The 26656-nt window shown below is 37.0% G+C and overlaps 1 protein-coding gene across 6 annotated transcripts in view; it reads left to right on the top strand.

The window, feature by feature from the left end:
• Positions 1–26656, top strand: part of Piezo (piezo type mechanosensitive ion channel component) — a 289087-nt gene that overhangs the window by 164242 nt on the left and 98189 nt on the right. For all 6 annotated transcript variants that reach the window (XM_083113418.1, XM_083113417.1, XM_083113421.1 and 3 more), the window contains 6 exons: positions 14705–14847; positions 17203–17379; positions 20804–20927; positions 21896–22086; positions 23128–23329; positions 24003–24098. In XM_083113418.1, the coding sequence (XP_082969544.1) occupies positions 14705–14847; positions 17203–17379; positions 20804–20927; positions 21896–22086; positions 23128–23329; positions 24003–24098 (933 nt within the window). The remainder of the gene's footprint in view (positions 1–14704; positions 14848–17202; positions 17380–20803; positions 20928–21895; positions 22087–23127; positions 23330–24002; positions 24099–26656) is intronic.

Below are 26656 nucleotides of genomic sequence, written 5' to 3'. Positions count from 1 at the left end.
TAGTGATTAACATTTTATGTTTGCAGTTGCAGATGCTTAAAAATACATGTTTGGTTGAAAATATATTTTAACGCCAAAAAGAAAACTTGTGAACTATCGGTCATTCGTAATGCGCCCCCAGGGCCTCCCCGATGGCGCAGTGGTAGCGTCGTCGCCTTGTAATCAAGGGGTTCGGGGTTCGATACCCGGTGGAGGCACATAGTGGTTCGGATTCCACTTTAAACTGTAGGTCCAGTCCCGATTAGCCTTACTGTGCATAAAGTGGACTTAAAAAACTCTAAATCAACAAAAATTAATGGACCCCCGAAGCTCGGCCCCCTTCCCCCGCACGATGGGGTTGCGGGGGTGTTATTTACGCCACTGGTTATGGCTTATTCTTCTTAGCACACAGTCTAAAATTTTGCCATCTTCTCATTTATTCGACTTCTATTTTGTTTTAACCTGGGTTAAATACGGGGCCATAACTCCCATCAACTACATGGGTACGGCAGTGCGAGCTTGGCACAATCAATACTTATCAAAGCTCTCAAACCGTTGAACTATCACAAAAGCCATTGTAGAGCCAGTAATTCAGACGTATGGAAACTGTGAGGCTATTGTTTCACTAAAAACATTTAAATGACTATTATCAGATTTTACGATAATGATTCCTTTTAAAAGACCCTCCGCCTCCTCCACAAACCATACCCAGGCACTTTCAATCCACTATTCTGTTTATGACAGTATTAAAACACGATTTGTGAAAGTTTTTGATGAATTTACTTACTTTTATAGCTCGTAATGCAAGATAGTACAGTTGTTCAAAATTTTCTTGTGAAGTAATACATTTCAAGCCCGATGAGACGCGGCAAGAAATTTAATAAAATTCCAGATTGTTTCTTGCAGACAACAGGAGCCTACTAGGCGTATGTCCACAATTTAGATGCGAAGACAATCGTAAATTTCAAGAAGTTTTTACTTGCATTTTGCCATTTATGGTCAAAATTATATGTATCCAGGTTAATTGCGGCATGAGGATGAACTATTAAATATGTGATAAATGAAACACAATCTAAAGGCAGCCACACCCTGCCTGACCAGGATGAATATCATGACTCATTGAATTTGCTGTCAGAATTAGTAGGTCACTCCACTAGACACTAAATAACAAAAGGGGAAGTGGGTTACATTTTCCTTCAAAATTCGATTACTTTAAACAAGAAGAGCAAAGTTATATACACCTGTTTCTTCAATCTATTAATATTTCCAATATCAATTTTAGGAATTTTATGGAGTTGATTGTATCAATATATATTTCAATGCATAATAATTAGGATTATTAAAGTATAATGAAAGCATTCATTATAATTGAATTGAATTGTTGTTTTAAGTCGACTTTATGCACAGAAAGACTAATCGGGACTGGAACTACATTTTAAAGTGGAATCCGAACAACTATGTGTTTCCACAGGGTATCGAACCATGGACCCCCGATTGCAAGGTGACGACGCTGCCACTGAGCCATCAGGGAGGCCCACACAGACCTATTATAAGTCTCGAAGTAAAAATCATATGTTGCAACAAAAGGAAAGAAGTTAATGACGAACTAAGCATGCAAAAAGCAATAGTAATTTCTCATACACACATTCTTCGTTTGGCAACTTCGCTCATTGCTATACCATTTCTTCCCTCTAATCTCTTCAACGCTGTCACTTACATTGTACTTAATTCCTAGCTATACAAGCGATTTCAGGATTATTGTGTTTCTGCACAGCAACAACAAGAGAAGAGGGCCTTGGGGAATACTGCACACACTCAAAAAGCCAAAACATAGATATCAACTGAGCAGACGGTCCCACGAATCAACTGTTGCCACTTTCAGGTGAATGTGGAGGAGGGGATACAAATTATATACGTATACGTACGTATATAAACACAACTGTTTATTATTATTATTTTATTTATTTGCTTACATAAACGTCCTCGTTGTCCCCAACGGAGAGAAAACCACAACCGTAAATCTTGGTGCGTTGCCAGAATTAATTATATACAGAGCATTCCCTTACATTCGCTACGAGACTCGGCGGCAAGCGGCCCGGTAGCAGCGCTCGTCTTTCCCTGTGAACGGGGTCCGCGACAGTCGCTAGAGTCGGCTATTAAAATTACAGTTTTCATATTGTGTACTAACCTTGACTACAGAAGGTGTTGAAAAGAATGTCCCTCTGCTGCAACACATTCCTGGCATCTCCGAATGAAATTGGCATTTATACGTGCAAGTTCGTCTACTGTAATTCTCCCGATTTCTCGTACAATACTCTCTTTTAACTCACGGATGGTGTGCGGATTGTCTTTGTATACTTTATTTTTTAGATTTCCCCATTTTTCTTTCCACTTTTATTCAGAACTGACCCTGTTACTCTAAACTTTTTTACGAGGTTTAATATAGTGGTTCTATGTGGAACGGAACACCAGGAAATTTCGTTGCACAAAAAGTCGTCGCACTTCTCCACAATTCCTCTTTCCGAAGTAATACTCGTCAACGTAAATTCTTTGTTGCAATGTAAACTTTTGTTGTGCCATATTAAGCCACAATCTTCAACACACGGACACGACACAACACAACTTCCGAGGGAGGATTATACTGGCGTCAGTCTGCAACGTCAACAGAAAGGGAAAGAGAGCGAAGGCAGGGAGAGCGAAAAAAACAGACTAGCGTGCGACTGTCGCGGACCCGTTCACTGGGAAAGACAAGCGCTGACGCCGGGCCGCTAGCCGCCGAGTCTCGTAGCGAATGTCGGGGAATGAATGCTCTGTAGAAGTGCTGAGAGGGTGTGGAATGAAATTTAAGGGGCGCGGTGTTGAAAATAAAGAAAACACGAAACATGCATGCATGTTTTAGCCACTAATTGAAATTCCAATAATATGCCAATGAAAGTGGATAAAACTAGCGAAAGGTGTCCCGGGTTCGATACCCAATGGAGGCACACAGTGGTTCGGATCCCACTTTAAACTATAGGTCCAGACTTACTGTGCATAAAGTGAATTTTAAAACTCCAACTGCTTCACTCTTGCTCGGTTTTAGTACAAGACATGTTTAGAAATTTGATTGATTGATTGATTGAGTTGGTGTTTAAGTACACTTTGTGCACAGTGAGGCTAATCGGGATTGAATCTACAGTTTAAAGTTGGATTCAAACCACTATATGCCTCCACCGGGAATCGAACCCGGAACCCCTTCATTACAAGGCGACGATGCTACCACTGCGCCATCGGAGAGGCCAAAAATTTGAAAAGAACAGCTTGTTGAAGGGAGGCCAATGACATACATGAAAAATTGGAAGATTTTTTCCAAGGAAATGCAAGCAAGGTATTTTCCCACGGGATGAGAGGGAATATGTTTCAGAAAATTGATAAGACACATTTGACTTTTTACCCAATAAAAAAAAATTGAAAATTAAGAATTCTATTTACAACCTTTCTACCTGCATATTTAAATTCGATCACGATCGGACGATTTTTTAAATTTTTGGATTTCTTGTTTGGAAAACGCAAAAAACGGCACTTTTTTTTATTCTCAAGACGACTAAAAATCGAATCATACTCGAAAAAGAATTGGTTACTATAGCTTAATACAGAATTGAAACAGTCAAATTTTGATGTAACTCGTTTTTATGTAGGTCTACTGATTAATTTTTAATTGGAGTCCAAAACTCGAGTATACATAATTTTTGATCCGACAGTAGGCAGACAACAAAAACGGTGTATCAACAAAAAGGATAACACAAAGCACCTGACACTGAGCTATAGGCACTTATCGACAAACACAGACTACGTGAAACATAAGAAGAAACAATTCTTAACAACAATGCTGACAAAAGAAAGAAAATGGCGGCTTGCCTTTATAAACTGCCGACAGTACAGGAAAGAAATCGGCGATCGGTGTTTACCTGTTGTAAACAATAACAGCGGTCTCACTTTAGAACGTAACATTCGGCGGTGAATATGACATGAGATAGCATGGCACTCCAAGAGTTGTTGTTGTTGAGTTGGTATTTTAAGTCCACTTTATGCACAGTAACGCTAATCGGGACTGGACCTACAGTTTAAAGTGTGCCTCCACCGGAGATGGCACTCTTAAGAGTTGGTGTTATTGGTTGAAAAATGTGTGCGGAAGAAAATTAAAAGGTGCGCAAACACTTCTTCGCACCCCCCCCCCCCCCGGCACTGACAAAGAAAGGGTAGTTCAGAGTTGCCAAGCGTCTGGTCTGAACGTCTGACCACTCTCTCCCCTTAAACAGGACAGGGAGGGGGAGACGGGCGGCGTTTTCGTTTGGTTCGTTTTTTTTTCAAGGGTAGCAAATAACTCGTTGCAGTTCATTCCATCAATACTTGCGTCAGTAACATCTCTATAAGCAAAGGACAATTTGATCAGATCTCAATGTTTTCGTACTTCATTACATACTCTATTAATTAAAGTAATTATTGTTAATATTATTAATATTAATATACATATTCAAACTTGCAAGCAAAAATGTAATTTCAATCAAGTTCAATGTAAGATTGTTTTTAAGTACACTTTATGCCTAGAAAGGGTAATCGGGATTGAACCTACAGTTTAAAGTGGGATCGGAACCACAATTGCCCATGGGCGTCCGGAAGGGGGGGCAAGGGGGAGCCGTGGCCCCCCCTGGAAAATGAAAGTCAACTAAAAATATGTATTTCACACATATAATTTCATTTTAGCCGCAATAATATGTGTTAATTATTGTATGAACACCATAAATTCAAATTAAAGCAATGTTTTTTAGAAAACAACACCATTTTTTGGGGAAAATTTGCCTTCGTTTGCCCCCCCTGGAAAAAAATACCTTCCTTGCCCCTCCCTGGAAAAAATCCTGCGGACGTCCATGCAATTGCCTCAACCGGGTAACGAACTCTGGACCCCTTGATTACACTACTTCCTGGAGAGAGAGATTCCAAAATGGCAAACCTAGGTTTCTCAATGGGTTAACACTTGTATTGTAACTGTGAATAGTACAGGGTATAGAGAATATGAGAATCGCCTTGTAAACTGGCGATATGCAGTGGAGGTGCACTATACACTGGTTTGGTTTGATTTGGTGTTTTAAGTCCACTTTATGCACAGTAAGGCTAATCGGGACTGGACCTACAGTTTAAAGTGCGATCCGAACCACTATGTGCCTCCACCGGGTATCGAACCCGGGACCCCTTGATTACAAGGCAACGACTGCGCCATCGGGGAGGCCCTATACACTGGTTCGAATATTATATTATATAATATGTAATATATAATATATTACATCTTGTATATTATATTAATAACTTACTTTCTGTCCTCCAAAATCTGGGGGAGAGGTTAGTTCAGTGTAATACGACTCCAGGGTTTCCGGGTTTGAATCCCAGCCTGGGCATGAGTGTGCCTTCCTAAATTTCTTCTAATCACCACATATCCGCACCGTTGCGGTTAAATAAAATGGCAGAAAAGCGCTTCCTAATAAAATTATTGAACACTGTGAAAAAGTAATTCACGGACTGTAACTTCTTTCTTAAAATGTGTCAGTCATATTTCTGTCTAATTTCGTTGATTTTAAAAACAATTTTAAAAATATATGTTTTTTAAAATTTATCAAGTGCTTATTTTTATTACAAAGCGAAATGAAATAGAATGTGTATGGATGAATGAGAAAAGAATCTGATTCCAATATTTCAACTGATTTCACAGTCGAATAATCATTACTGACTGAGGGAGCGTAGGGCGGCAGTTGCACCCCCCCCACTTTTAGCCACTTTTGATCCGATACTATGCTAAAGCTTATCTATAAAGGAAAAGTAAAGTTCCTTTGCCCAACCCAGTTTTGGAACCCAATCCCAATCGCCGCCACTGTCGACAGCACGCCTTGCAAGTGCAACACACACCACGATCCTGAGCCGAAAGGAAATTTCCCCTCCTGGCCACCTTTAGTTATCTTTGTTAGGCTGTGAAGTCAAAATGGAGACTTGCTACTCCTTGCCACAGGCCTGTCTCTCATCCCTCCCTCATTAAACATTAAAACACAGTTGAAGAGGAAGGACGTGTTTTCTAGCCGCTCCGTTCTAAGCTCGTGGTAAGCAATGGGGGTTTCGACCGAGACCTGGCGTTGCCGGATTGGAATGTTCGTGGTGAAATCAGGCCTGAAATGTCAGGTGTCTGCGGAATGTAGCTCTGAATTGAAACAATGTTATTGTGCATATGGTTTAGTGATTTTAGTGCTACTAGTGATAGGTGGTGTGGAACAAAATCCTGGGCCCAGTGATGAAATGGGAGAGATCAAAGCAATGCTGCAAGAACTCAAGGCTTCGAACGACTCCTTAGTTTCCGAAGTTCGGCAATTCGGCACCTCACTCAAAACCCTCGTCACTAGAGTGGACGTTCTGCAGAGAGATGTTGGCTCCCTTACGAAACGTGTGGAGGAACTGTCTCAACAAAATAACTGGCTGGAACAAAGACTGGACGACCAAGAAGACAGAAGCCGACGCGATAACTTGGTGTTATACGGTGTTGAAGAAGGGGACTCGGGAGAAGACTGGAGCCAGACGGAGACGAAAGTGCGAACGATAATTAAGGACAAATTAAACATCGATCTGCAAGAGGATTCCATCCAGAGAGCGCATCGGATCAACACAAACAGTAACCGAGGTCCTCGTCCCATCGTCTGTCGCTTTTTGCGATACAAGGAAAAAGAAAAAGTTATTGGATGCCGCAACAAACTGAAGGGAACGAAGATATTTCTGGACCAAGACTTCTGTTATTCCACTCGCAAAGAACGCCAAGGATTACTCGAGCATATGCACCGAGCCCGGAACGCTGGTCACCGTGCGTACATTAGTTATCGCCATCTTGTGGTCGACAACATAAGATATTCCCTGCGCGATCTGCAAGCTGACCCTGGCAACCCTTCTGATGCCCAAAGTGTTGGTCCCCGCCGGGAGCAAAGTGAAAGCGGAGGTCAAGAACCCTCACCCCTCGTTCGTCCAGGAAATCTAGGAATGCAGGATGGAAGGGGGAGCAAGTGGGCAAGAGGTAGCGGTCTCCGAGCTCTTTGAGGACGTCAAGGTAGCCACGCCCAGCGCAACTTGTCAGGTAAGAAGTTTATTTCACCTGTTCGTGTCCCTGCTTTTGTGGAGACGTCAATCAATCTTGCTAGAACTGACCCTTCCAAAACTCTGTGCGACAATGAAAAAAACATAATTAGCATGAACATAATTTATCAGAATCTGAGAGGAGTTCGATCAAAAACCAAACAGTTCTTTTTAAGTGTATTGAGTAACAATTACGACGTGGTCTTGTGCACGGAAACGTGGCTAAATTCTTCAGTGTCAGATTCCGAACTACTCGACGATAGATATAGCGTGTTCAGGTCAGATCGCAACACGTTAGAAACTGGCAAAACACTAGGTGGCGGTGTCCTCATCGCCATAAAGAGAAAATTTAATCCTGTAATGGTCGATGCTCTTTTACACGAACAAAGCATTGGCAGTTTAATTACAAAGTTTAAAACAGAATCTGGTCGCGATTGTTACATGTGTGTAGTGTATATTCAACCTGCATCTCCCGTGGACGTATACGAGAACTTCTTTAGTCATATAACTGCACATTATCCTCTGGGGAGCCCGTTGGTCATTGCAGGTGATTTCAACATCCCCGAAATTAAAAATTCCAACACTGAGTTGCTCACGTTAGGCGCACAATGTCGGGAACTGAAATATTTCCTCGATTTCAACGACCTCAAAAGCAAAAATTCCATCCAGAACGCCAATAGTAGAACTCTCGACCTAGTCTTAACAAATATTGAAAATACTAAAATATTTCGCCAAGAGCCTCTGGTAAGCGAAGATAAACACCATCCGGCTCTAGGAATAACTTTAACACAAACCATGTCTAAACAAAGAGCTTTAAATCCAAACATCCAACGATATAATTTCAAGAAAGCAGATTTCATTAATTTGTATCGGAAACTCGAATTAGCTGACTGGGACCAAATAAAAGAAAGCGAAGACGTAGATATTGCCGTTGATAAATTTTATGAAATAATCAAAAGCATTTTTAATGAATGTGTTCCACGCTCTCGCTCCTCTGTAAAAAAATCTTACCCATGTTGGTTCACGCGGGAAATTATTAAAAATCTGAAAGCAAAATCACGTCACCACAAAAAATGGAAACAAAGAATGGGAAATGTAACACATCACGAAATTAAGTATAAAACTTTAAGAACGAAATTAAAATGGGAGATCAGTAAAGCTTTCCAAAACTATATTGAAACTTCAGAAATCAATCTTGCTCACGATACTAACCATTTTTGGTCCTTCATTAAAAATCAAAGAAAAAATCCACCCGTGCAGCCAACTAAGTATAATGATAAAACCATTGACGATAATGAAAGTATCCAAGATCTCTTTGCGAAGTATTTTGAATCCGTATATTCCAAAGAACCATCTATCTACAAAGATCCGCATCCTAATGCAAACATGAACTCACTTCCTAGTATCTTAAATATCTCTGAAATATCACTAAATGAAATTGAGGAAGCCATTAAAAAACTGAAACCTAAAAAATCCGCCGGCCCTGATTCAATCCCCCCTTATGTAATTAAAGGATGTTCGGAAATTCTTAAGTACCCTCTTCACACCCTTTTCAACTTGGCTGTCAGAACTTCGAGATTTCCATCAATATGGAAAACAACTAAAATCTGTCCGATTCCCAAAGCCGCTGATAAGGCTGACATATGTAACTACAGGCCTATTGCAAAATTGTCAGTACCAGCAAAACTCTTCGAGCAGATAATATACAAACATATATATTTTCATATTAAACCCATTCTTTCCCCCAAACAGCACGGATTTGTCCAAAAACGCTCAACCGTAACCAATCTTGTCGAACTGACAAGTTACATTGCACCCAGTATAGCTAATAAAGGACAAGTTGACGTTTTATATACAGACTTTTCAAAGGCATTTGATACAGTTCACCACGATATATTAATACAGAAATTTGCCAACAATAGCCTTTCTCCTCCACTTATTACCCTTCTTTCTTCCTATCTGCAGAACCGCCGACAATATGTCGTGTATCAAGGCTGCAGATCAACCGAATTCGTGGCCAGTTCGGGAGTTCCACAGGGGTCGAACCTTGGTCCCTTGCTATATTTAATTTTTATAAACGATTTGCCAGAACTACTCACAAAGTGTGAGACATTAATCTTTGCTGATGATGTTAAAATATACAAAAATATCGAAAACGTTGATGACTGTACAATATTACATGAAGAGCTGAATAGCTTGCTTCAGTGGTGTGAAATTAATAAAGTCAGCCTAAACCTAAAGAAATGTAAACTTGTATCATTCACCCACAACAGACACCCTATTCAACATTCATACACTATTTCTAATGTGTTAGTACAAAGTGAGAATATAGTTACCGACCTAGGGGTCACTTTTGACCAAAAGTTAACATTCCAATCACATATTTCCCGCATTTTAAGCGAAGCTCACAGAAATTTGGGATTTATAATGAGAATGGGTCATCAATTTAGAAAAAAGGAAACATTTCTCTTGCTGTATTATACGCTCGTCAGATCTAAACTCGAATATGCTTCTCTTGTTTGGAACCCGCAATTCAAGAAAGATATCGAAAAATTAGAAAAGCTTCAAAATAAATTTCTCAGATATCTACTATTTAAACTTGATGGTACATATCCAAAACTCACTCCTAGCAACATATTACGCGAAATCTTTAATATTCCGTCACTCGACGAAAGGAGGCAAACAAGTCAAATAACTTTTCTCTCCAAGCTTATCAATGGTAAAATAGATTCTTTTAATCTGTTGTCGAATTTAAATTTTTATGTGCCAAACTGTATGTTAAGGCCCAGAACTGATCTCTTTCAAATCCCCCTTGGAAGAACCAAAATGACCGAAGCTGAACCCATGAGGAGAATGTGCAAGTTATTTAATTCAGTTTCTAAGAATAATCCAAGCGTAGACCTATTTAAATGTAATTGTAACATAAGATCTAATAGCTGAATTTCTGTATGTTTTGTTTTGTTTTGTTCATTGATTTTTGGTTTTCATTCAGCTTGTAAGGTTATATCCAACAGTTTAGCTTCATTTATTATTGTATTGTCTCTGTGTTCCCTTTGCTTCTATAATCTAATAATTAATTTCTTCTCACAATTGTTTTTAAATGTAAAATGTATATTGCGTCATTCATATTTCTTGTTAATTTTCTTAGTTATGTTCTTGTTTATGTAATGGTGTCATCCCATATTGAACACTGTAATTGGGCATGCGCCTGTTGTGTTTCAATTAAATAAATAAATAAATAAATAAATGCATATGCCAGTGGGCGATGCACTGACCATACGTAGGGGACGATTCGTTGCTGCCACTCGAGAAGAGGGAAAACATGTGCCATATACTAAGTTAAATACAATTGAGTCGCCGTAGTTTTCTGGTTTTCGATATCATAGTCTGCTCCAATTGTTCTCACGGTGCCACTGGCGTAAGCAGGATTTTTGTTCTGGAGGGGCTGAAATTGTAAAGGTGTATAGTATATAGCTTTGTTCTAGAATTGTGGGATACCGAATAAAATATATAGGCTATCGTACATTTTGAACTTTTCACTCTATTAAAATTGTACTCGAAGACAGAAATGGTTATCGGGTGTCATTTTAACTTTAAGGAAGGTTTGCGTTTACATCTTTCCTTTCTTTGAGTTCTTAACAAATTTTCATCTAAAAATTTGGATTTTCTTAAAATTTCTTGAGGGCAGTAGCCCCATCACCTCCCCCCTGCGTACGCCAGTGCAAGGTGCTATGCCCCACAGGAAATCGAAACCTTTATTGCTCGCACAAAATCATGCGTGTCGTGTCGTTTCAGTGTGAAATCCCCATGTAACGTGCTTCTTGAAAACAAAAATTTTGAACTGAAGCGACACAAGATGCATTTGTAGCTTGGACTGGACTATGTTCTCAATACGGTGCATCGTGTCACCTGTTTCTGTTGTTCCCGTATACGCAATGAATCTTTTGCATTAGATTGAAGGGTCTCGTGTCGCTTGTCGCTTGGGTGTGAAATCACCATATCGCTCGGGCCGTGCATCAAATTGACTTGGTCTGTTCACTTGTGCGCGGTGTATGTGTTGCTTTAGTGAGCTTTTACATGTCTCTCGAACTGGGCTCTTCTCTCATTGAGAGATTTCACATTGAAGAGACATGTAGTGCTTGAGAATCTCACCAGTCGAACTCAGTCTTCTGGGGCTACCGCTAAGGTGTGAAACGTTGATATTGATTGACTAGTTCCGAAGCGACATGTGTTGTGTGTCGCTTTGGTCTGAAAGCTGCTTGGCATCTCCGTGTTGCTTGTCGCCTGTAACTTTCAGACCGAAACGTCAAGCAACACGTGGATTTCACTCCAAACAGCAAGTGCAAATGACATATGTCGATTGGAAACGCGTCAATCCACAGCAACGTTTCATAACGTAGCGGCAGGCATAATAGGGCTCAGAAACTTGCGTTGGATTGGTGAAATCCTCAAGCAACACGTGTCGCCTGTAAGTTCGGTGTGAATTCTACCTTAGTTTAGAGACATGTATTACGAAAAATATTGAAATGTTAGTGAAGAACCTATTCTTATTAATGTTTAACTACGTATTTTGCCATTTTTGAACATATGCATCTGCATTCTAGTGACGAAAGAAACATTTTAAGGGTGGAAGGTATTTCGGGAAGGAGATTAAAGTCGTACTCTTAAATACGCCACTGTCACCACAGAGGAGGAGCAAATTTTTAACGAGTGGAGTAAACGGAGAAAACGAATAGTTAGACCATAATTAAGAACGTAAAAATGTATGTTGTTTTTGTACTATATTGTCCTGTATCTGGCTTTTGTGTTTTAGTCAGATTAATCATTTCCAGTATTCTAGCATAGGAACTCTGGTTGAATATTTTGTTAATTAATACAAGAAGAAATTTTACTAGTTTGCTTTCTTGATGAGGAAATACACAAGCATTTCCTACAATATTCTTTGCTCGCTCACACGCGCCCTCCGGCAGATTGCTACAATTCTTCGTTGATATATATCTTTTCCGAGAAATACGAGACATAATTGCCCACGCTCAAACCAATATATTAAATACGGCTACTATCACACAACGAACCCTCTCAGAACGCAATCGTGAAGCGCCGTTAACATTTCCCATGTAGGCAATGATGTAGCAACGCTGCATTCTCCAGCGTTGCAACTTATGCAGCACTGCGAACAATGCAACGTTCACAGCCGTCAGTGAAAACTGCTGAGTCATGTAAGTTGAGGGGGAGATCCGACAACGCTGTTCTCTGCAACCGCAGGCCCCACCCCCTACGATCTTCCTCGCTCCGCCTTGACGTCACCGCTGATGTAGTTCCGCAATTTTTCACACACTGCAGATGTCTCTGGCGTCGCACAAACGACACACACGTTGTGTGTAGGTGATAAGCACAGAGCCCCGTTGAGAGGAACCGATAAACACCTGATACACACGTACAGGCACAATGCCCCGAAAAGAGGAACCAGAAAAATGCACTGTTTTGTAGCATAACTCCGAGTACAATTGTCGGACATTGTTCTATCTTTTATCAAAATATAGATCTTGGTCCCCTTCGTCGATTAATTCCACGACATTAAATTTTCCTTTGCCCGTTCGGCCATAATATTAAATAATGTGCTCTCTCGTTCCGAGGAACCACCAAAATTACCTCGCAATGAAAAAGTCCCTCTTAATGCTGGTAATTTTTCTGATCTTGTTCCTCCTAATGACGGGTATACCAACGCACACACACACACACACACACACACACACACACACACACACACACACACACACACACACACACACACACACACACACACACACACACACACACACACATATATAATTAAACTTCATTTAATACTGTTAAACGTTTGAAAAATGGAATAGGTTTACAAGGCTTCCCCGATAACCCATGATCCACCCCTGGAGATCAATTCTAGCTACGGGCCTGATTGGTACAGGAGTTGATTCAGTTTTCCATCTGGGGAGAGTGCAAGTTTGCATTTAGGGGCATGCAAGGGTAAATTTAGAGTCAAAATGGTTATGAATTGGACCTTCGTGAAAGATTTTAGGGGGTTGTTAAGGGAATTCAAAGAAGTGGGGAGGTGGATAATTACTGTTTTTGTGCATTAACCTCAGCTTTTCTGTAGGTGTTTATGTTTAAAGTGTAGATCAGTATATAATGGTACATAATACATATCATCATCATCCTTTGCCGTTTCCTGCCTCTGACTGAGTCTGCATAGAGGTCAAGCCTCTCCATTTTCTTCTGGTCTTCCACCATTCCTCTCCATCAACATTGTCCTCTTCTCCTAACACTCTCCACTATCTGCTCTTTCCAAGGACACCTTGGTCTCCCCCTTGCCCTTATTCCCACTCCTTGTGCATTGTATGTTCATTGTAATGTATTGTCTGTGGATAAAGTTACAATACACTTCATTTGTCATGACAAAGTTTTTTTCATACTTTCTTTTTCTTCCAATAACTGAAACATATGGGCCCTTTGAGAGCATGACCTTGTCTCATCTACACTGAACAGATAGAGTTATGATTTCTACCTCTATTCGTAGTTTCTGAGATGTTGAAATTTAGAGCAATGCACAATTTTGATTTTTTGCTGAAAACCACCGATGTCAGAGCTAATACCACAGAAAACAGAATTCACATCTAATGGTTAAACAGTTTTTAATTATTACTTTTTCTTAAATTTGTTACTGTAATTTTTATTTTGTTCTTATAATAATGGCCTGTGTAGGAAATACTAAATGTGTAAGTGCTTTATGTTGTATAGCCTATGACAGTATACTAGTGATGTCACAAAGCTGAAAATTTACTGATGCCAATGTACTCACCGATAATTTATGAAACTGGTACTGATGTTGATATTTAACAGATTCCGATACATAAGATTATTCAACAGAAATGGAATGTTATTTTCAGCATGACAAAAATAAATTTGCTATAAACATTTCTAATTGCATATTAAATAAATACTATACATATACATTCTCAGAGATTTAACATTAGTACACAAGCAGTTCTTTGAAATGCAAAATGAATTCCTGTTCTTAATATTAGAAATTTAATGCTGGCAGATTCAACTTCAGAAACACGAGTTTTGGAAGCACTTCTGGAAGTAACCTAGTTCTTATCTTATCTGTCCAGAAACACTGAGCATTCCTTACTGAATACTGATGCATCAGGTATGCCCAAGTATTTTGTTGCCACTTGCTTCAGGATTGGATACTCATTTTTGAATTTCCAATACAACAGCGAATCCTTTTCACGTGGAGTAGTGAGTTTAGCAATGGTCTGTTCTATTTCTGATTTTTATGTAGGTTGATCCTCTGAATGGGAGTTCAGTGATGAAGATCTGTTAACATAATTTTCAATGAATCTTACAAAATTAAAATATAAAACTTATTAGAAGATAAAACTCTATATTATCTGTACCAGTTTAAATACTGGATTTTTGCCGATGCTAATATTGATACATTGGCAATCAGCTTCAGCACATCCCTACTGTATACCCTTTCTGTATAAACTATCTGTGTAAAATTATACAAAGCACTACACATTACATTCTTTTGTTTCAGATTATTCTGTTCATCGAATGAAGAAGAGTGCTGTTAGGATAAAATCTCTCCTCTTTGAATTGATAGAATTCTTTTGGAACTTTTTGGAACTACACATGTTAAAAATTGTATTTCTATCGGTATTTTTGTTAGCAACATATGACGTAAGTAATCTTTGTCTGTGCATATTTATTTATACTCATTATTACTTGTAGTGTGTGGTCTTGTATAGAAAAAGTTTGTTTTAGGATATGTTCAGATAGGCTAATTAGGACTGGACCTACAGTTTCAAGTTGAATTGAAACATTGTGCAATGTTCCTCAACCAGGGATCCAACGTGAGAGCTTGTGAGTACAAGCCAAGAGTATAAGCCACTACATTATCTGGGAGACTCTTGTCTCCATTGGAGAAAAAGGTTTGCATTATAGGACATTGTGCAGTGAAGACTTGCTGATTAATGTGGAATCTGTATTGAAGCGTTTGATTCAGAAGTTACCTATAATTCCAGTTACTTTTGCTAATAAAAGTTAGGCAGACAAACTTTAGACTAAAGTGTACTTAATCTTAAAAAAGCTTAAAATATATAGTGCCTTTGTCGTAGGTTTTGGTTTAAGTAAAACATTAACAAGTTATTTCAATGAACCAGTTCTGGTGTGTTATCTCATACAGATTTCATGTTAATGGTGAAAGTTTGTGATTATGAATGAGTCTGCAAATTAGAGTTTCCATTGATCATGAAGACCTTAGAAAAATCATGGAAGTAAACGTGTGACTAAAATAATTCATGGAAAGGTCAGAGAATTTAATTAAAATGTCAAAAACCTGGAAAAAACTAGGAATGTTAAACATAGCTGTTATACTACCAGTGAAAATGCATTTTCACATATTTGAAAACCTTACTTTGATGCAACAGGTGTTTGTAAGTAAAATTAAATTATTAAAAATATGGTGTTTCTTACAACTGGAACAATTGCTTTTATACCCCCACCCCAAAAAAAAAATAATTATTGTAAACTGAGTTAAAACATGAGTAAGAATGATATTGCCTGGCCTGGGAATTTATTTTAAAGTACCTGATAAAGCATCCAGGAATTTGTTTTTGCTAAATTGAGTGAAAACTCTGGAGAAGAAGTTTGTCGGAGAATAGTTCATTGACTTTTGCAGATACTGAAAAATAACAATGATTTTTTTTTCTTGCTCTTCTTTCTTACATTTTTTGTATTTGTGATCATCCTTGTGCCAGTTTTACCTGTAAGAATTAACGAAAGCTGAATTTTTAAACTAATTCCTCAATTCAAAATGTTTAAGGCCGTCAGGAGGATTGAAATCATAAAGTAAGTGTTCTAACATGTCATTCTTCACTGAGTACACAAGACACAATATGAAATTATATTGCACTTTCACATGAGATGCAATTCTTTATAAATACCTCTAAGTGATTTATTACCGAGTTCTTTGTAAATGTCATAGTCACTGACAAGAAGAATTCATTTTTACAACATATTATGTGCATGTTTTTATGACACCTGTCCATATGTTGAAGTAGATAATGTTGATCCATCTATGTAAAAGTTAGATATAGCATGGTAATGATAAAATGTAACTGCAAGTGACAGTAATTTCTTTTTACAACCAATGCACTCATTGATAGATGTAATTTCATTATGTATAGTGTAAAGGATCCCTTCATATCCATCTCTCCTGATATCACTATTTTTATTTCTCCACCACTAATATTGTAACCAATAGAAACATGTGAGGTTCAGTAATGTTTTGAGAGAGATGTAAGGAGCTTTCACACTAAAATGGCAAGCAACACTTGTCACTTGGGAATAAATCTTAAGAAATAAATGCAACATTTCATACTGAAATAACATGACTAGCTGCACATGTTGCTTGTCACTTATATGTCACTCAGACTGGGCTGTTTCCTTAATAACTTGCATCGTGTCACCTCAGTTTATTGGTTAAATGTAAGCAGTGAATGTTTTTTACAGGCTGTACAGCCTGTGTTACTTGTTGCTTTGGTGTGAAATCCCAATGTTATGTGTCACTTGTCACTTAGGTGTGCGTCGTCGCCTTGTAATCAAGGGGTCCCAGAGTTCAATACCTGGTGGAGGCACATAGTGGTTCAGATTCCACTTTAAACAGTAGGTCCAGTCCTTACTGTGCATAAAGTGGACTTAAAACACCAACTCAATCAATCAATCAATCACTTTGGTGTGAAGCCCCAGTGTCATGTGTCACTTTATTGTGAAGCCCCAGTGTCATGTGTCACTTTGGTGTGAAACCCAGTGTCATGTGTCGCTTTGGTGTGAAGCCCAGTGTCATGTGTCACTTTGGTGTGAAACCCCAGTGTCATATGACACTTCTCACTTTGGTGTGAAGTTCCAGTGTCATGTGTCACTTCAGTGTGAAACCCCAATGTCATGTGTCACTTGTTGCTTGTCTTCTGCAGCAGTTTGAAAGCTTTCTTAAGCTTCTTGTTCTTGTATTATAGTATATTTCTTTCATTCCAGGTATGTGCTCTTCATTTTCTTTTTGTATTGTTGGTTGTAGCAGCACAACCATCTGGGCCAAAAGTTCAAACTGTTATTTCCCACTTGTGCTCAATATTCGCTTCTCTTCTGCTTCTTGCCAAGATGATTTACCAGATTGGATACATCGATCATAAGCTCCAGGATGCAAATTGCACAGTTAAGAATTTTTACATCTATTTTTTTTATATTTTATACAGAAGAATCTGTTTGTATGCAAAGGTGGTTTGCCGAATCCAATGCCAAATATTATTTTGCAGTGAGATGGTTTGTGAAGTGAAACTGGTGTACTAACATTATAAGTACCTGGGTAGTTGAATAAATCATTCATTAAGATCATTTGCTTTATTGACATGTATGTTGTAATTATTCATATTATAATTTCATTTTCTAATATTCATACATACACATATAACGATGCAATATAAAGTACAGAAAGGCATGAATGATCGATTCACCAACCTGCTTTGAATCTGGAGTTTTTGCCTTAGGAAAGGGAACTACATTCTAGAAATCTATTTTACAAACCCTGGCACATAAATTACACATGCATATTAATATGAATAAAAACGAAATAACAGAATTATTAACTCAATTTTACACTGTATATGAGAACAATAAAATTCATGGTAATTTTGTTGTATACCATTAAAACACTGATTTTTTTCATTCGTAATTTAGAATTTATGCCTTTCTTTTGAATATAAATAGAACCCTGATTTCATGTTCTATGATTGTTATATTTTTGCACATTATACATTCAATCTTAATGGTCCCAAAAGAGCAAAATGATATAAAATTTTCACAGATTGATGTTTTCCCTTATTGGTACTGGAGAACATAAAATTGAGTACTAGTTTCTCCGTATTTATATACTACCGCGTCTCTCTTTTCCCAATCATGAATAAAATTGAGGTTGTACTGCCTATATATTTTTGTTCTGCTTCACTAGCTTTTCTCTGATGGTGAATAGAAGAGTCACATGCTCCAAATACCGTATTTATTCATGTATGATGCGCACTTTTTTCCAAAATTTGTGCCCCCAAAAACTGTGGTGCATATTATGCACAGAATAATTCAGACAGCCAGCATAAAACCGTACAGGGTCATTACATGATTTTGGGACACGTGCATTGATTTTTCATGTTTACGGAACCCTATCATGTTATATATCGTTGTAAAGCTTGAATCCTGCAGTTTCTGAATATGCAAACAGTATTCCATACAAGATAATGACACTAATGTGCAATGCAGTTGAAATAAGTTCATCAAAAAATGAAGAAACGTTCTGATTTTTATGGTACTTTGGATGAAAGAAAACATAAGGAAAAAGATAATAAAAATTAAAATGTATTACTGGCCAAATAATATGACATACATAGAGTGTGTAAATTCCTTAATGGAAGAAATCTTGTGCTGCTAACTGCTATTTGGAAGGTCCTGAATGTGCCTCGTATAAATGTTACATTAGTCATGGAAAGAAAAAGTATATATTTTGAAAAAGAAAGAATGAGCAATTCAATAGGTATGATCAGCATAGCAACAGATTTACAACCTTCAACTAAAAAAGCCATTTCTTGAAACTGGATTGTACTGCGCATTATATACGAGATATAATTTTTTGTCACTTTTACCCAGCCAAAACCAGTGTGAGCATTATAAACGCATGTGTACTATACATGCGTAAATATGGTAGATTGATTTCTTCATATACATTACACTTATGTAATCAGATTTGTTTGATTTGATTTGATTTTTGTTATTTAGCATTACTTTTCTGCCACTTTTGGCTAATCACGATGTATGATGCAATTCATGAATGCAACACTCACAAAGAACACCCATGCCAAGGCTGGGATTTGAACCCAGGACCCCTGGCATCATAGCAGGTTGTGAAACCTCTGGCATGGAGGTAGGCTATAATCAGATTGGGTAGCATTAAATGTTGACCTAATCTTCAGTGGACAGAACTCCTCATGCTTGTAAGTTGTCCCAGATGGGGACTTTTCAAGCATACAATTTTCAAACGTGGCACAAAGTACAAAAACAAAGATCTAGCTCAAGAACTAATTGTTGTGGAGAATTTTTTTATGATGAAGTTGAAATGTATACATTGTAGGGATGGGACCGATTAATCGGTACTCTATCGGTATCGGCCGATATAGGCATATCGGTGTATCGGTTTATCGGTAAAATTACCGATTATTTTACCGATCCGATATATTGACAAATATCTTATAATTTAGTTCAAAATTCTGCCATTTTGTTGTAATTTTTATGGATAATTTCCATGCTCTTCTTTCTAAAAAGTAAATGTCTAAATATTTAGCTTCTCTTGCACTGCAGTCACCTCAAAACACACATTTTTAAGGAGGTCAATGAACCTTTCAGGTTCTTCCAGGACCATTTCTAATTTTATACTGGATCGGTAGAATATCGGTTATCGGTATCGGTAAATTTTATATCGGTACTTAATCGGTATCGGCCAAAATTTCATATCGGCCCATCCCTAATACATTGTATCTTGCAATAAAAACAGTTATAGGAAGAAGAAGAAAATTGAAATTTAACCAAGAAATTTGTTTTCGAAACACCCATGTGGCCACCACAATAGACCGAAGTGAATTAAAAAATGTAATATGTAGCAGTGGCAGTGGTACAATCCTACAACCATGCAAAATTTCATTGAAAATAGGCTGATACTTCGTGGGGAAAAAAATAATAAAGTATAAAAGTGGCAGTGCAGTGTTGCCAGCTTGTGGAAAGAATTTCCGGAATTCACTTCTAAAGCAGACCCTTAGTGCTGGATGGACCAAATTTGCAGGGAAGCAAAGCCTATCACCACCCTTAGAGAATATACGTATAATGCCAGTTCCCCAATTTTGAACAAAAAATGAAATTACGTAACTTTTGTAGTGTCCTAATTTTCGGGAAATTTTGAAACTTGGATCTTTGCTCCTGGACCCCTAATTGGCACATGTTGTTAAAGTATTCTGTTCTCATGATTAAATGTAAAAGTGAAATATATCAGAAGAAAGCAGTGGTTGAGGAGTTAATGCCCATTTTATAAGTTCTATCCCATAATAGTCAGAAGGAAACAAAGGACTTTTTCAACTCTGCTTGTTAATAATAGTAGCAATGGATATATTGTTTTGTAATTTGAGTATGCAACACCTTCCTATGCATACAAACAAACAAAGAAGACAGAATTGAAACTTTACATGTGGTTTTGAAGAAATGGCACATTAATTTCTGCCACGTGGTGCTGGTACATATATCTACCAGCATTCCAAGGTTGAATACCGTTGGTAGTACGCATATGTACCAGCCACACTCGAAAGGTTAATGTTTTGGATTCACCTATTATTACAACTTATAAAATTTATTAGAAAAATATGTTGGAGGCAATAATAATGACAAGTAAAATATACTCCGTGCTATTTTATTATGCAGGGTATTATAACTCTTCCTCATGTGCCAGCTGCCTTGTCATTTTAATATTTTAATGATACCCAGCTCCTTTCTTATATCCTCAGACTTGCATATGTGTATTTACAAAATGTTCTTTTGTATTTATTTGTAGGACCTATCATCCATTAACAGCAGCTACCCTTACGTAGGGCAGGGAAATACAACCATGAATAATGCAGATTGGCTAGGTCTGAGGAAATCTGATAACATTCCAGATCTTCTGAAAGGTTACATTGGTAAGTTTGATGAATTTGTAGTGTGAAGTAACATAGGAGAGAACTGAATTTTTACCATTACTTGGAAATTGTGAGCTGCTTCTCAATTGCTTGTATTAACGCATTCCAAAAACTATTTACTATTAATAGAAAATAATTCTTTAATCTCACTGTGGTATTGTTCATGTAGGAATTTTGATGTTTCAACCAATTGACACTGTTGCCATTAGATAGAACTAAACAGAAGTTGAAATAATTCATGAAGCTTTTCCTGGTGGCGAATGATGAAGAGGTTTTCTCATGATATCAACCAGGAAGCCTATCCAGAAATCACCTGGCTGATATCCTGGGAAAACCTTTTCATAAACAGAAGTTGTTTTATGATCTCGTTAATATAAAAAGGTTAAAGAGAAAATTTAGGTCTTGATGCTGTACATTTTGAGCAACTAATGGCCAATGTCAAAACATCAAGATTTCTCCATAAACAAGGTTCACAAGAATTATTTTTTTATTGAAATTGGAAATTTTCGCAACTTAAATTTGTTCAGAAATGCTACCAATATTAGTGTAAGAATTCCATTGTAATTATTCCGTAGCAACATGAGCTTTGCTTAACAATATTTATACACTTTCATGATATTGTTAAGATATTAAAATATATCATTTAATCAGAAAATGCACTTTTGCAGTATTGGTGCTGAACTAATGACAATATTCATTTTGCGTAATTCTCAAGATACATTGGTTACATTCAGCATTTTATGGACCGAGCAAGATGTTTAGATTGGAATAGTATGCTATGTTGAAAATGTACTCATCATTTTATCATCAAGGTATATTCCAGTTTTCATTTCCATATAAAAATATATCGATTAAGAGCACTTTGAAAAGTATTCCTGATGTAGGAATGAGTGAATACTGAAGAATGATCAAGGTTGTATAAACTTCAAAATGTAAGAAAACAGCTTTCTTGTATGCTTACATTGCAGGCATTATCCTTGTGATGACAATCCAAGCAGTAGTGAAAATTCGGCAGAAGTACCAACGGTTGATCAGGGGCCAGATTGGCTACCAGCCCTTGGTGCTCTTCCCAAGTATCTCTCGCAGAGATGCTGATAAAAATATTCTCAACTGTGTCCAGTATCTCTTTAACTATGGATTTTTTAAGTTTGGAATTGAGGTAGGTGTTGCTAAAATTTTAACAACTTGTGTATGTGCAATGGTAAAATTGCACAATCTCAAATAAAAGTGCTGTGTAACTGCAGGGTGGCACACAAAAAATACCATTTGTTTTATGTATAACTCTGCTATTCTTGAGAGGATAGGTACAGAATTAGTGTAGAACTAATCCGCTTAGCCTGAAAATTGTTCTCTAATCCTCCTCTTAACTTTGAATCAAGCCTCCAACACACCTTGCGGTGTGAAGTTGCATTTTCTTCAGCATAGAACATTTGCTTACGATTGTATAAACATTCTGTCAGCTGAATATTTTACTGATATCAATAACAGATTGTGTACTGATCAAATGTAAAATAGCTAAAATGCCATGAAGAACCTCAATGATTAATTCACCTCTTTATTTTATGTATATAAGATGTTACTATCTTCCCACCTACACTTCATTTTTCCTCTTGAGGTTCGGTGCACTCTGTACTCCGTATTTGGTCCAAGAGTATCTTTGTACAACATTCGAGATACGATGAAAATACACACAGGTTACATGGTAGATATACAAACAATGTAAGAACCTTAAGAATACATAATACAAATTTACACTGATAGCTGAAATTTGATATGGCTACTCACACACATTTATATTTCAATACAAGTGCCTAGTTAATTAGCATATCTATAAAATATTATAACAAGAAAAAATAGTTGACATGACCTGAGACAGGGTAACAAATAAGATGACTTCAGTGAGTTTATCTTAGAAAAATAAAGTGGGTATTGAGACGTTTACTTTATAAAATCATCGAACATGAACTATACCTCTGTATTCATTAAAGTAATAACAAAATGGCAAAATTTTGCACTAAATTAAAGGTTATTTACAGAAATTTTGGATCAGTAGCGTACTGATTTATCTGTCTTTTCCCTGTAATAGTATATTCTTTAGTCAGTACTAAATTACAAGGGCAAATTTAATTTTAGCCCAATAAATTGCCTTACACCCTGTGCTTGGAAATAAATTTGATACCTCATAAATTGTATATTTCAGGTTTGTTTGATGGCAACTGTAGCAGTTATTGGAACAAGGTTGGATATGTATTCCATCTGGTATGCACTGTGGCTCTCTTGTTTGTACCAAGCAGCAAGGGAGACCCTCTCCAGAGTATGGACCTTCTTCATAGTGTTCATAGCTGTCCTCGTACCATTGCAGTACCTACTGTGTGTAGGGGTTCCACCTGGCCTGTGTTTAGGTAAGTGAAGGTTTGCAATGCCATAGTTATGTTCATTCATTATATGTTAAATGGTACTAGTTTATAGATGGAACTGGTACATCTTTTATTGCTTTGTTGTGACATTTTGTTCAATAAAATAATAATAAATAAATGAAAAAGCAATTTAAATTTAAACATTCTGGTTTTCAAGCTTCCATTCTTGACTGTATTTCTTTGATTTTTTTTCAGTTCTCAAGTTTTCTCATAAATTTTTAAATAATTTTTTTTCTCTTGACAAAAACACACGCATACGTGTCAAACAAATAGAGTACAACACCACCATAAGAAGTCCATTTGTACATTATTATTTAATATAACATGATAAAATGGCTTCTGTTACACAGATAATCAATCCGTAGAGAGATAATTACATGACCTACGCCTTCCACCAATGTGATTTATTTTAAATATAAATATATCATAACTGACATCTTGCTGTTTGTTTGCAACAGTCTTCATTAGGTTAAAACTGTCAACGTATTGTGTAATATCAATAATACAAAGTAAGTGCTTTGATACAAATATTATTTAAAAGGAGCAATATGTGCAAGAAGTATTTTTAAAAAAACTATATGTATGCAAGAAATTATATTAACATAAGCTATGATTTAAAGAAATTATAATTTAATCTGTTCTCTCTCTTTCTTTTCAGAGTTCCCATGGTATACGGAAGAAAAGTTGAGGCGAACACAGTTGTGGATGTTTTTACCAGATTACAGCCATCCACCGTATGCATATAAAATATTTTGTAAGTAATCCTCAAAAAGAAATCCATGGAACTTTGTATTTATGGAAATACACATCCAATTAATAAAATTTAAAGTTCAGATATTTTAATTAAGTGTAGTTTAGAAATATACATCAGAATACTGTCATTGACATTAACCTATCCATTTGATGTGTATTTTGTATATAATATCTGTAGTGTCTATAGTGTCATTTGTTCCATTATTATTTGACTGTACCTCAACAAACTAACTTCAAAGTTGGAAAAGCAACTTTTCTCTTGTAATGTTATGTTTTACTTCTAGGACCAGATAATTTACTGGTGCTGGGAAATCACTAAATATGCATATAATTTTATGATATAGATATTTATATAAATATTCGGTAACTTTTTACAAAATTCTGTCAGTTTTTTTTTCTTGTCTTCATGTGAAATAAAAGGAGAATTTGATGTGTAATGGTTAGATACACTGAGGCAAAATATCCACTCTTTCTTTCCAGACGCTCAAAAGTGATGGACTTTCAATGTCTCCACCAAAGTTCCCAGGTTCACACAGGTGGTCTTTATGAGTGTCCTTTCATCATTTTCTTGTAATCATCACTCATCCTCATCACAATTAGCCACAAGTGGCAGAAAAGCAATGCTAAATAACAAAAATTCAAACACTGTACTTCATCATCAGTATTGGTAAAAAATCCTTATCAATACTTCCCTTCAAAATGGCTAACAAATGGTGCATTCTGACACATGACAAGTCTGGTTGTAACCATATCAAGTAACTGTATGTTGAAATTAATTAATTTTACACAGAGAGAGCTTTATGGTGAATTCTGGCAGGTTATATCATATGCATTGATTTGTAATTGGATATAGAACATGCACACCGTTCAAACTTGTGCCCTCATCAATGTAGCATTGTATGATAATTGCATGAGGGGAGTTGGGGCCTTAACACATTCGGGTCTGGCCTCATAATACAGCATTTGTACCTCTGGTCTGCGCTTTTTTGTTGTTTTTCAAAAAATCGTAGAAAAAATATTTTTAATTTGTTTTTATTTACAACACATTTCTTAAATCTACAAAACTTCCTCTTTTCAATAAACAAAAATTTGTTAAATTTTCTTTTCATTTTCATACATTTTTGAATATTTTTTTCAGCAATGTTTTGTGAAAAAAAGAAAAAGTACAACATTGTAACAAATGTTAATATAGAGATATTTTAAGTTCGTAATCTGGAAATTTCAATAATTAACTACATAAACTATCAATACATCTTTTGAATCTTAAATAAGAATACTTCTTATGTGCACATAACAAAAAATAATTACAAATTACAGGTAATTAGCTTTTGTATGAAAAAGTGGCTGCAACACATGACCAGACGATGTATCAGTTGGTTCTGCGTCATCTGTAAAAAGTAAACAAATAAATAAACTAAATAAATAAAATAAATTTTCATTTGACATACACTATACAAAATAATAAATGTACGAGAATCAAGCAAGAGGCAAGATGAATAAACCCAAAAAAAATACCTCTTCTCACTTCATTCATGAAATACTAGAGTTTGCAACACTGTTTATATTGTCAACAATTAATTATTACGAATATAACCTACCTTCCAAATCTTTAAATTCATCTGCATCATCAAAATCGTCGCTAACTTCAAACTCTGAGGTGGAATCCTCATGCAGAATTTCCGCTATGCAGTCTGGATCTAAGGACGCCATTCTAAACAATGCAACGTACATCAACCCGAACAGTCGCAGGTGCGAGATAAAAATAGCACATGAGTCACCTAGCGGTCGGAATTTCAACAGAGGGGCTTGAATGAACACGCGCATGAGACGAAGTACGAACATAGCCCGTAGTTCAATAGGCAAAGCTATTGCATATGCCCGTCGTTCGTCCACATTGACTTTAAGTGCACTGCGGGCTATGCCCGTCGTGAGACCCCAATGTGTTAAGGACGGCAAGGCTGTCACCACAATAACTGCTGCTTTTTTTTTTAGCTGAAACTTATGAAAACTGGTCTGTTTTTCATTTGAGCGAAATCTGATAGTTTGCTGCACTTTTTGACACTAGATGTAGTGCAGCTGTATTCTGGTGTCAGGCTGGTGCAAGGAAATGATGTTCAACGAATAGTGGTGTTCAAGTTCAGATTATTCAACAATGCCTGTCTGCTGTTTTAAACATTAATTTGATTAGTTAGCATGCACCATGTGACCATACACCACACATTACACCAGAACATAGTGCAAACAGTGCAGACACCAAATACACCACTTGGCACCAGATCAATGAAGTAGACGAGTCTGTGCTGCACCATGTAACCAACTAGACGCATGAGTGCTGAGAGAGTCAAGAAGTGCAGCAAATTAGATGGGGCTAGTGTTTTTCAAGTACATTTTTCCACTCCACTTATTTCTGTTTGGACTACATTTTCAGAGCTTATCAAACAAAACTCGCAGCAATTTTGGAGTATTACTGTGGCCACAGTTTGATAATAGAAACTTTGAAATTGTTGTAAGCCTCTCAAATTGTAATTAACTTGACAAATGTGTATGCCCATGCATTTC

Source organism: Lepisma saccharinum, chromosome 27 (genome assembly GCF_977018435.1).
Source record: "Lepisma saccharinum chromosome 27, izLepSacc3.1, whole genome shotgun sequence".
NCBI lineage: Eukaryota > Metazoa > Arthropoda > Insecta > Zygentoma > Lepismatidae > Lepisma > Lepisma saccharinum.
This window is presented reverse-complemented; position numbering and strand designations above follow the sequence as displayed.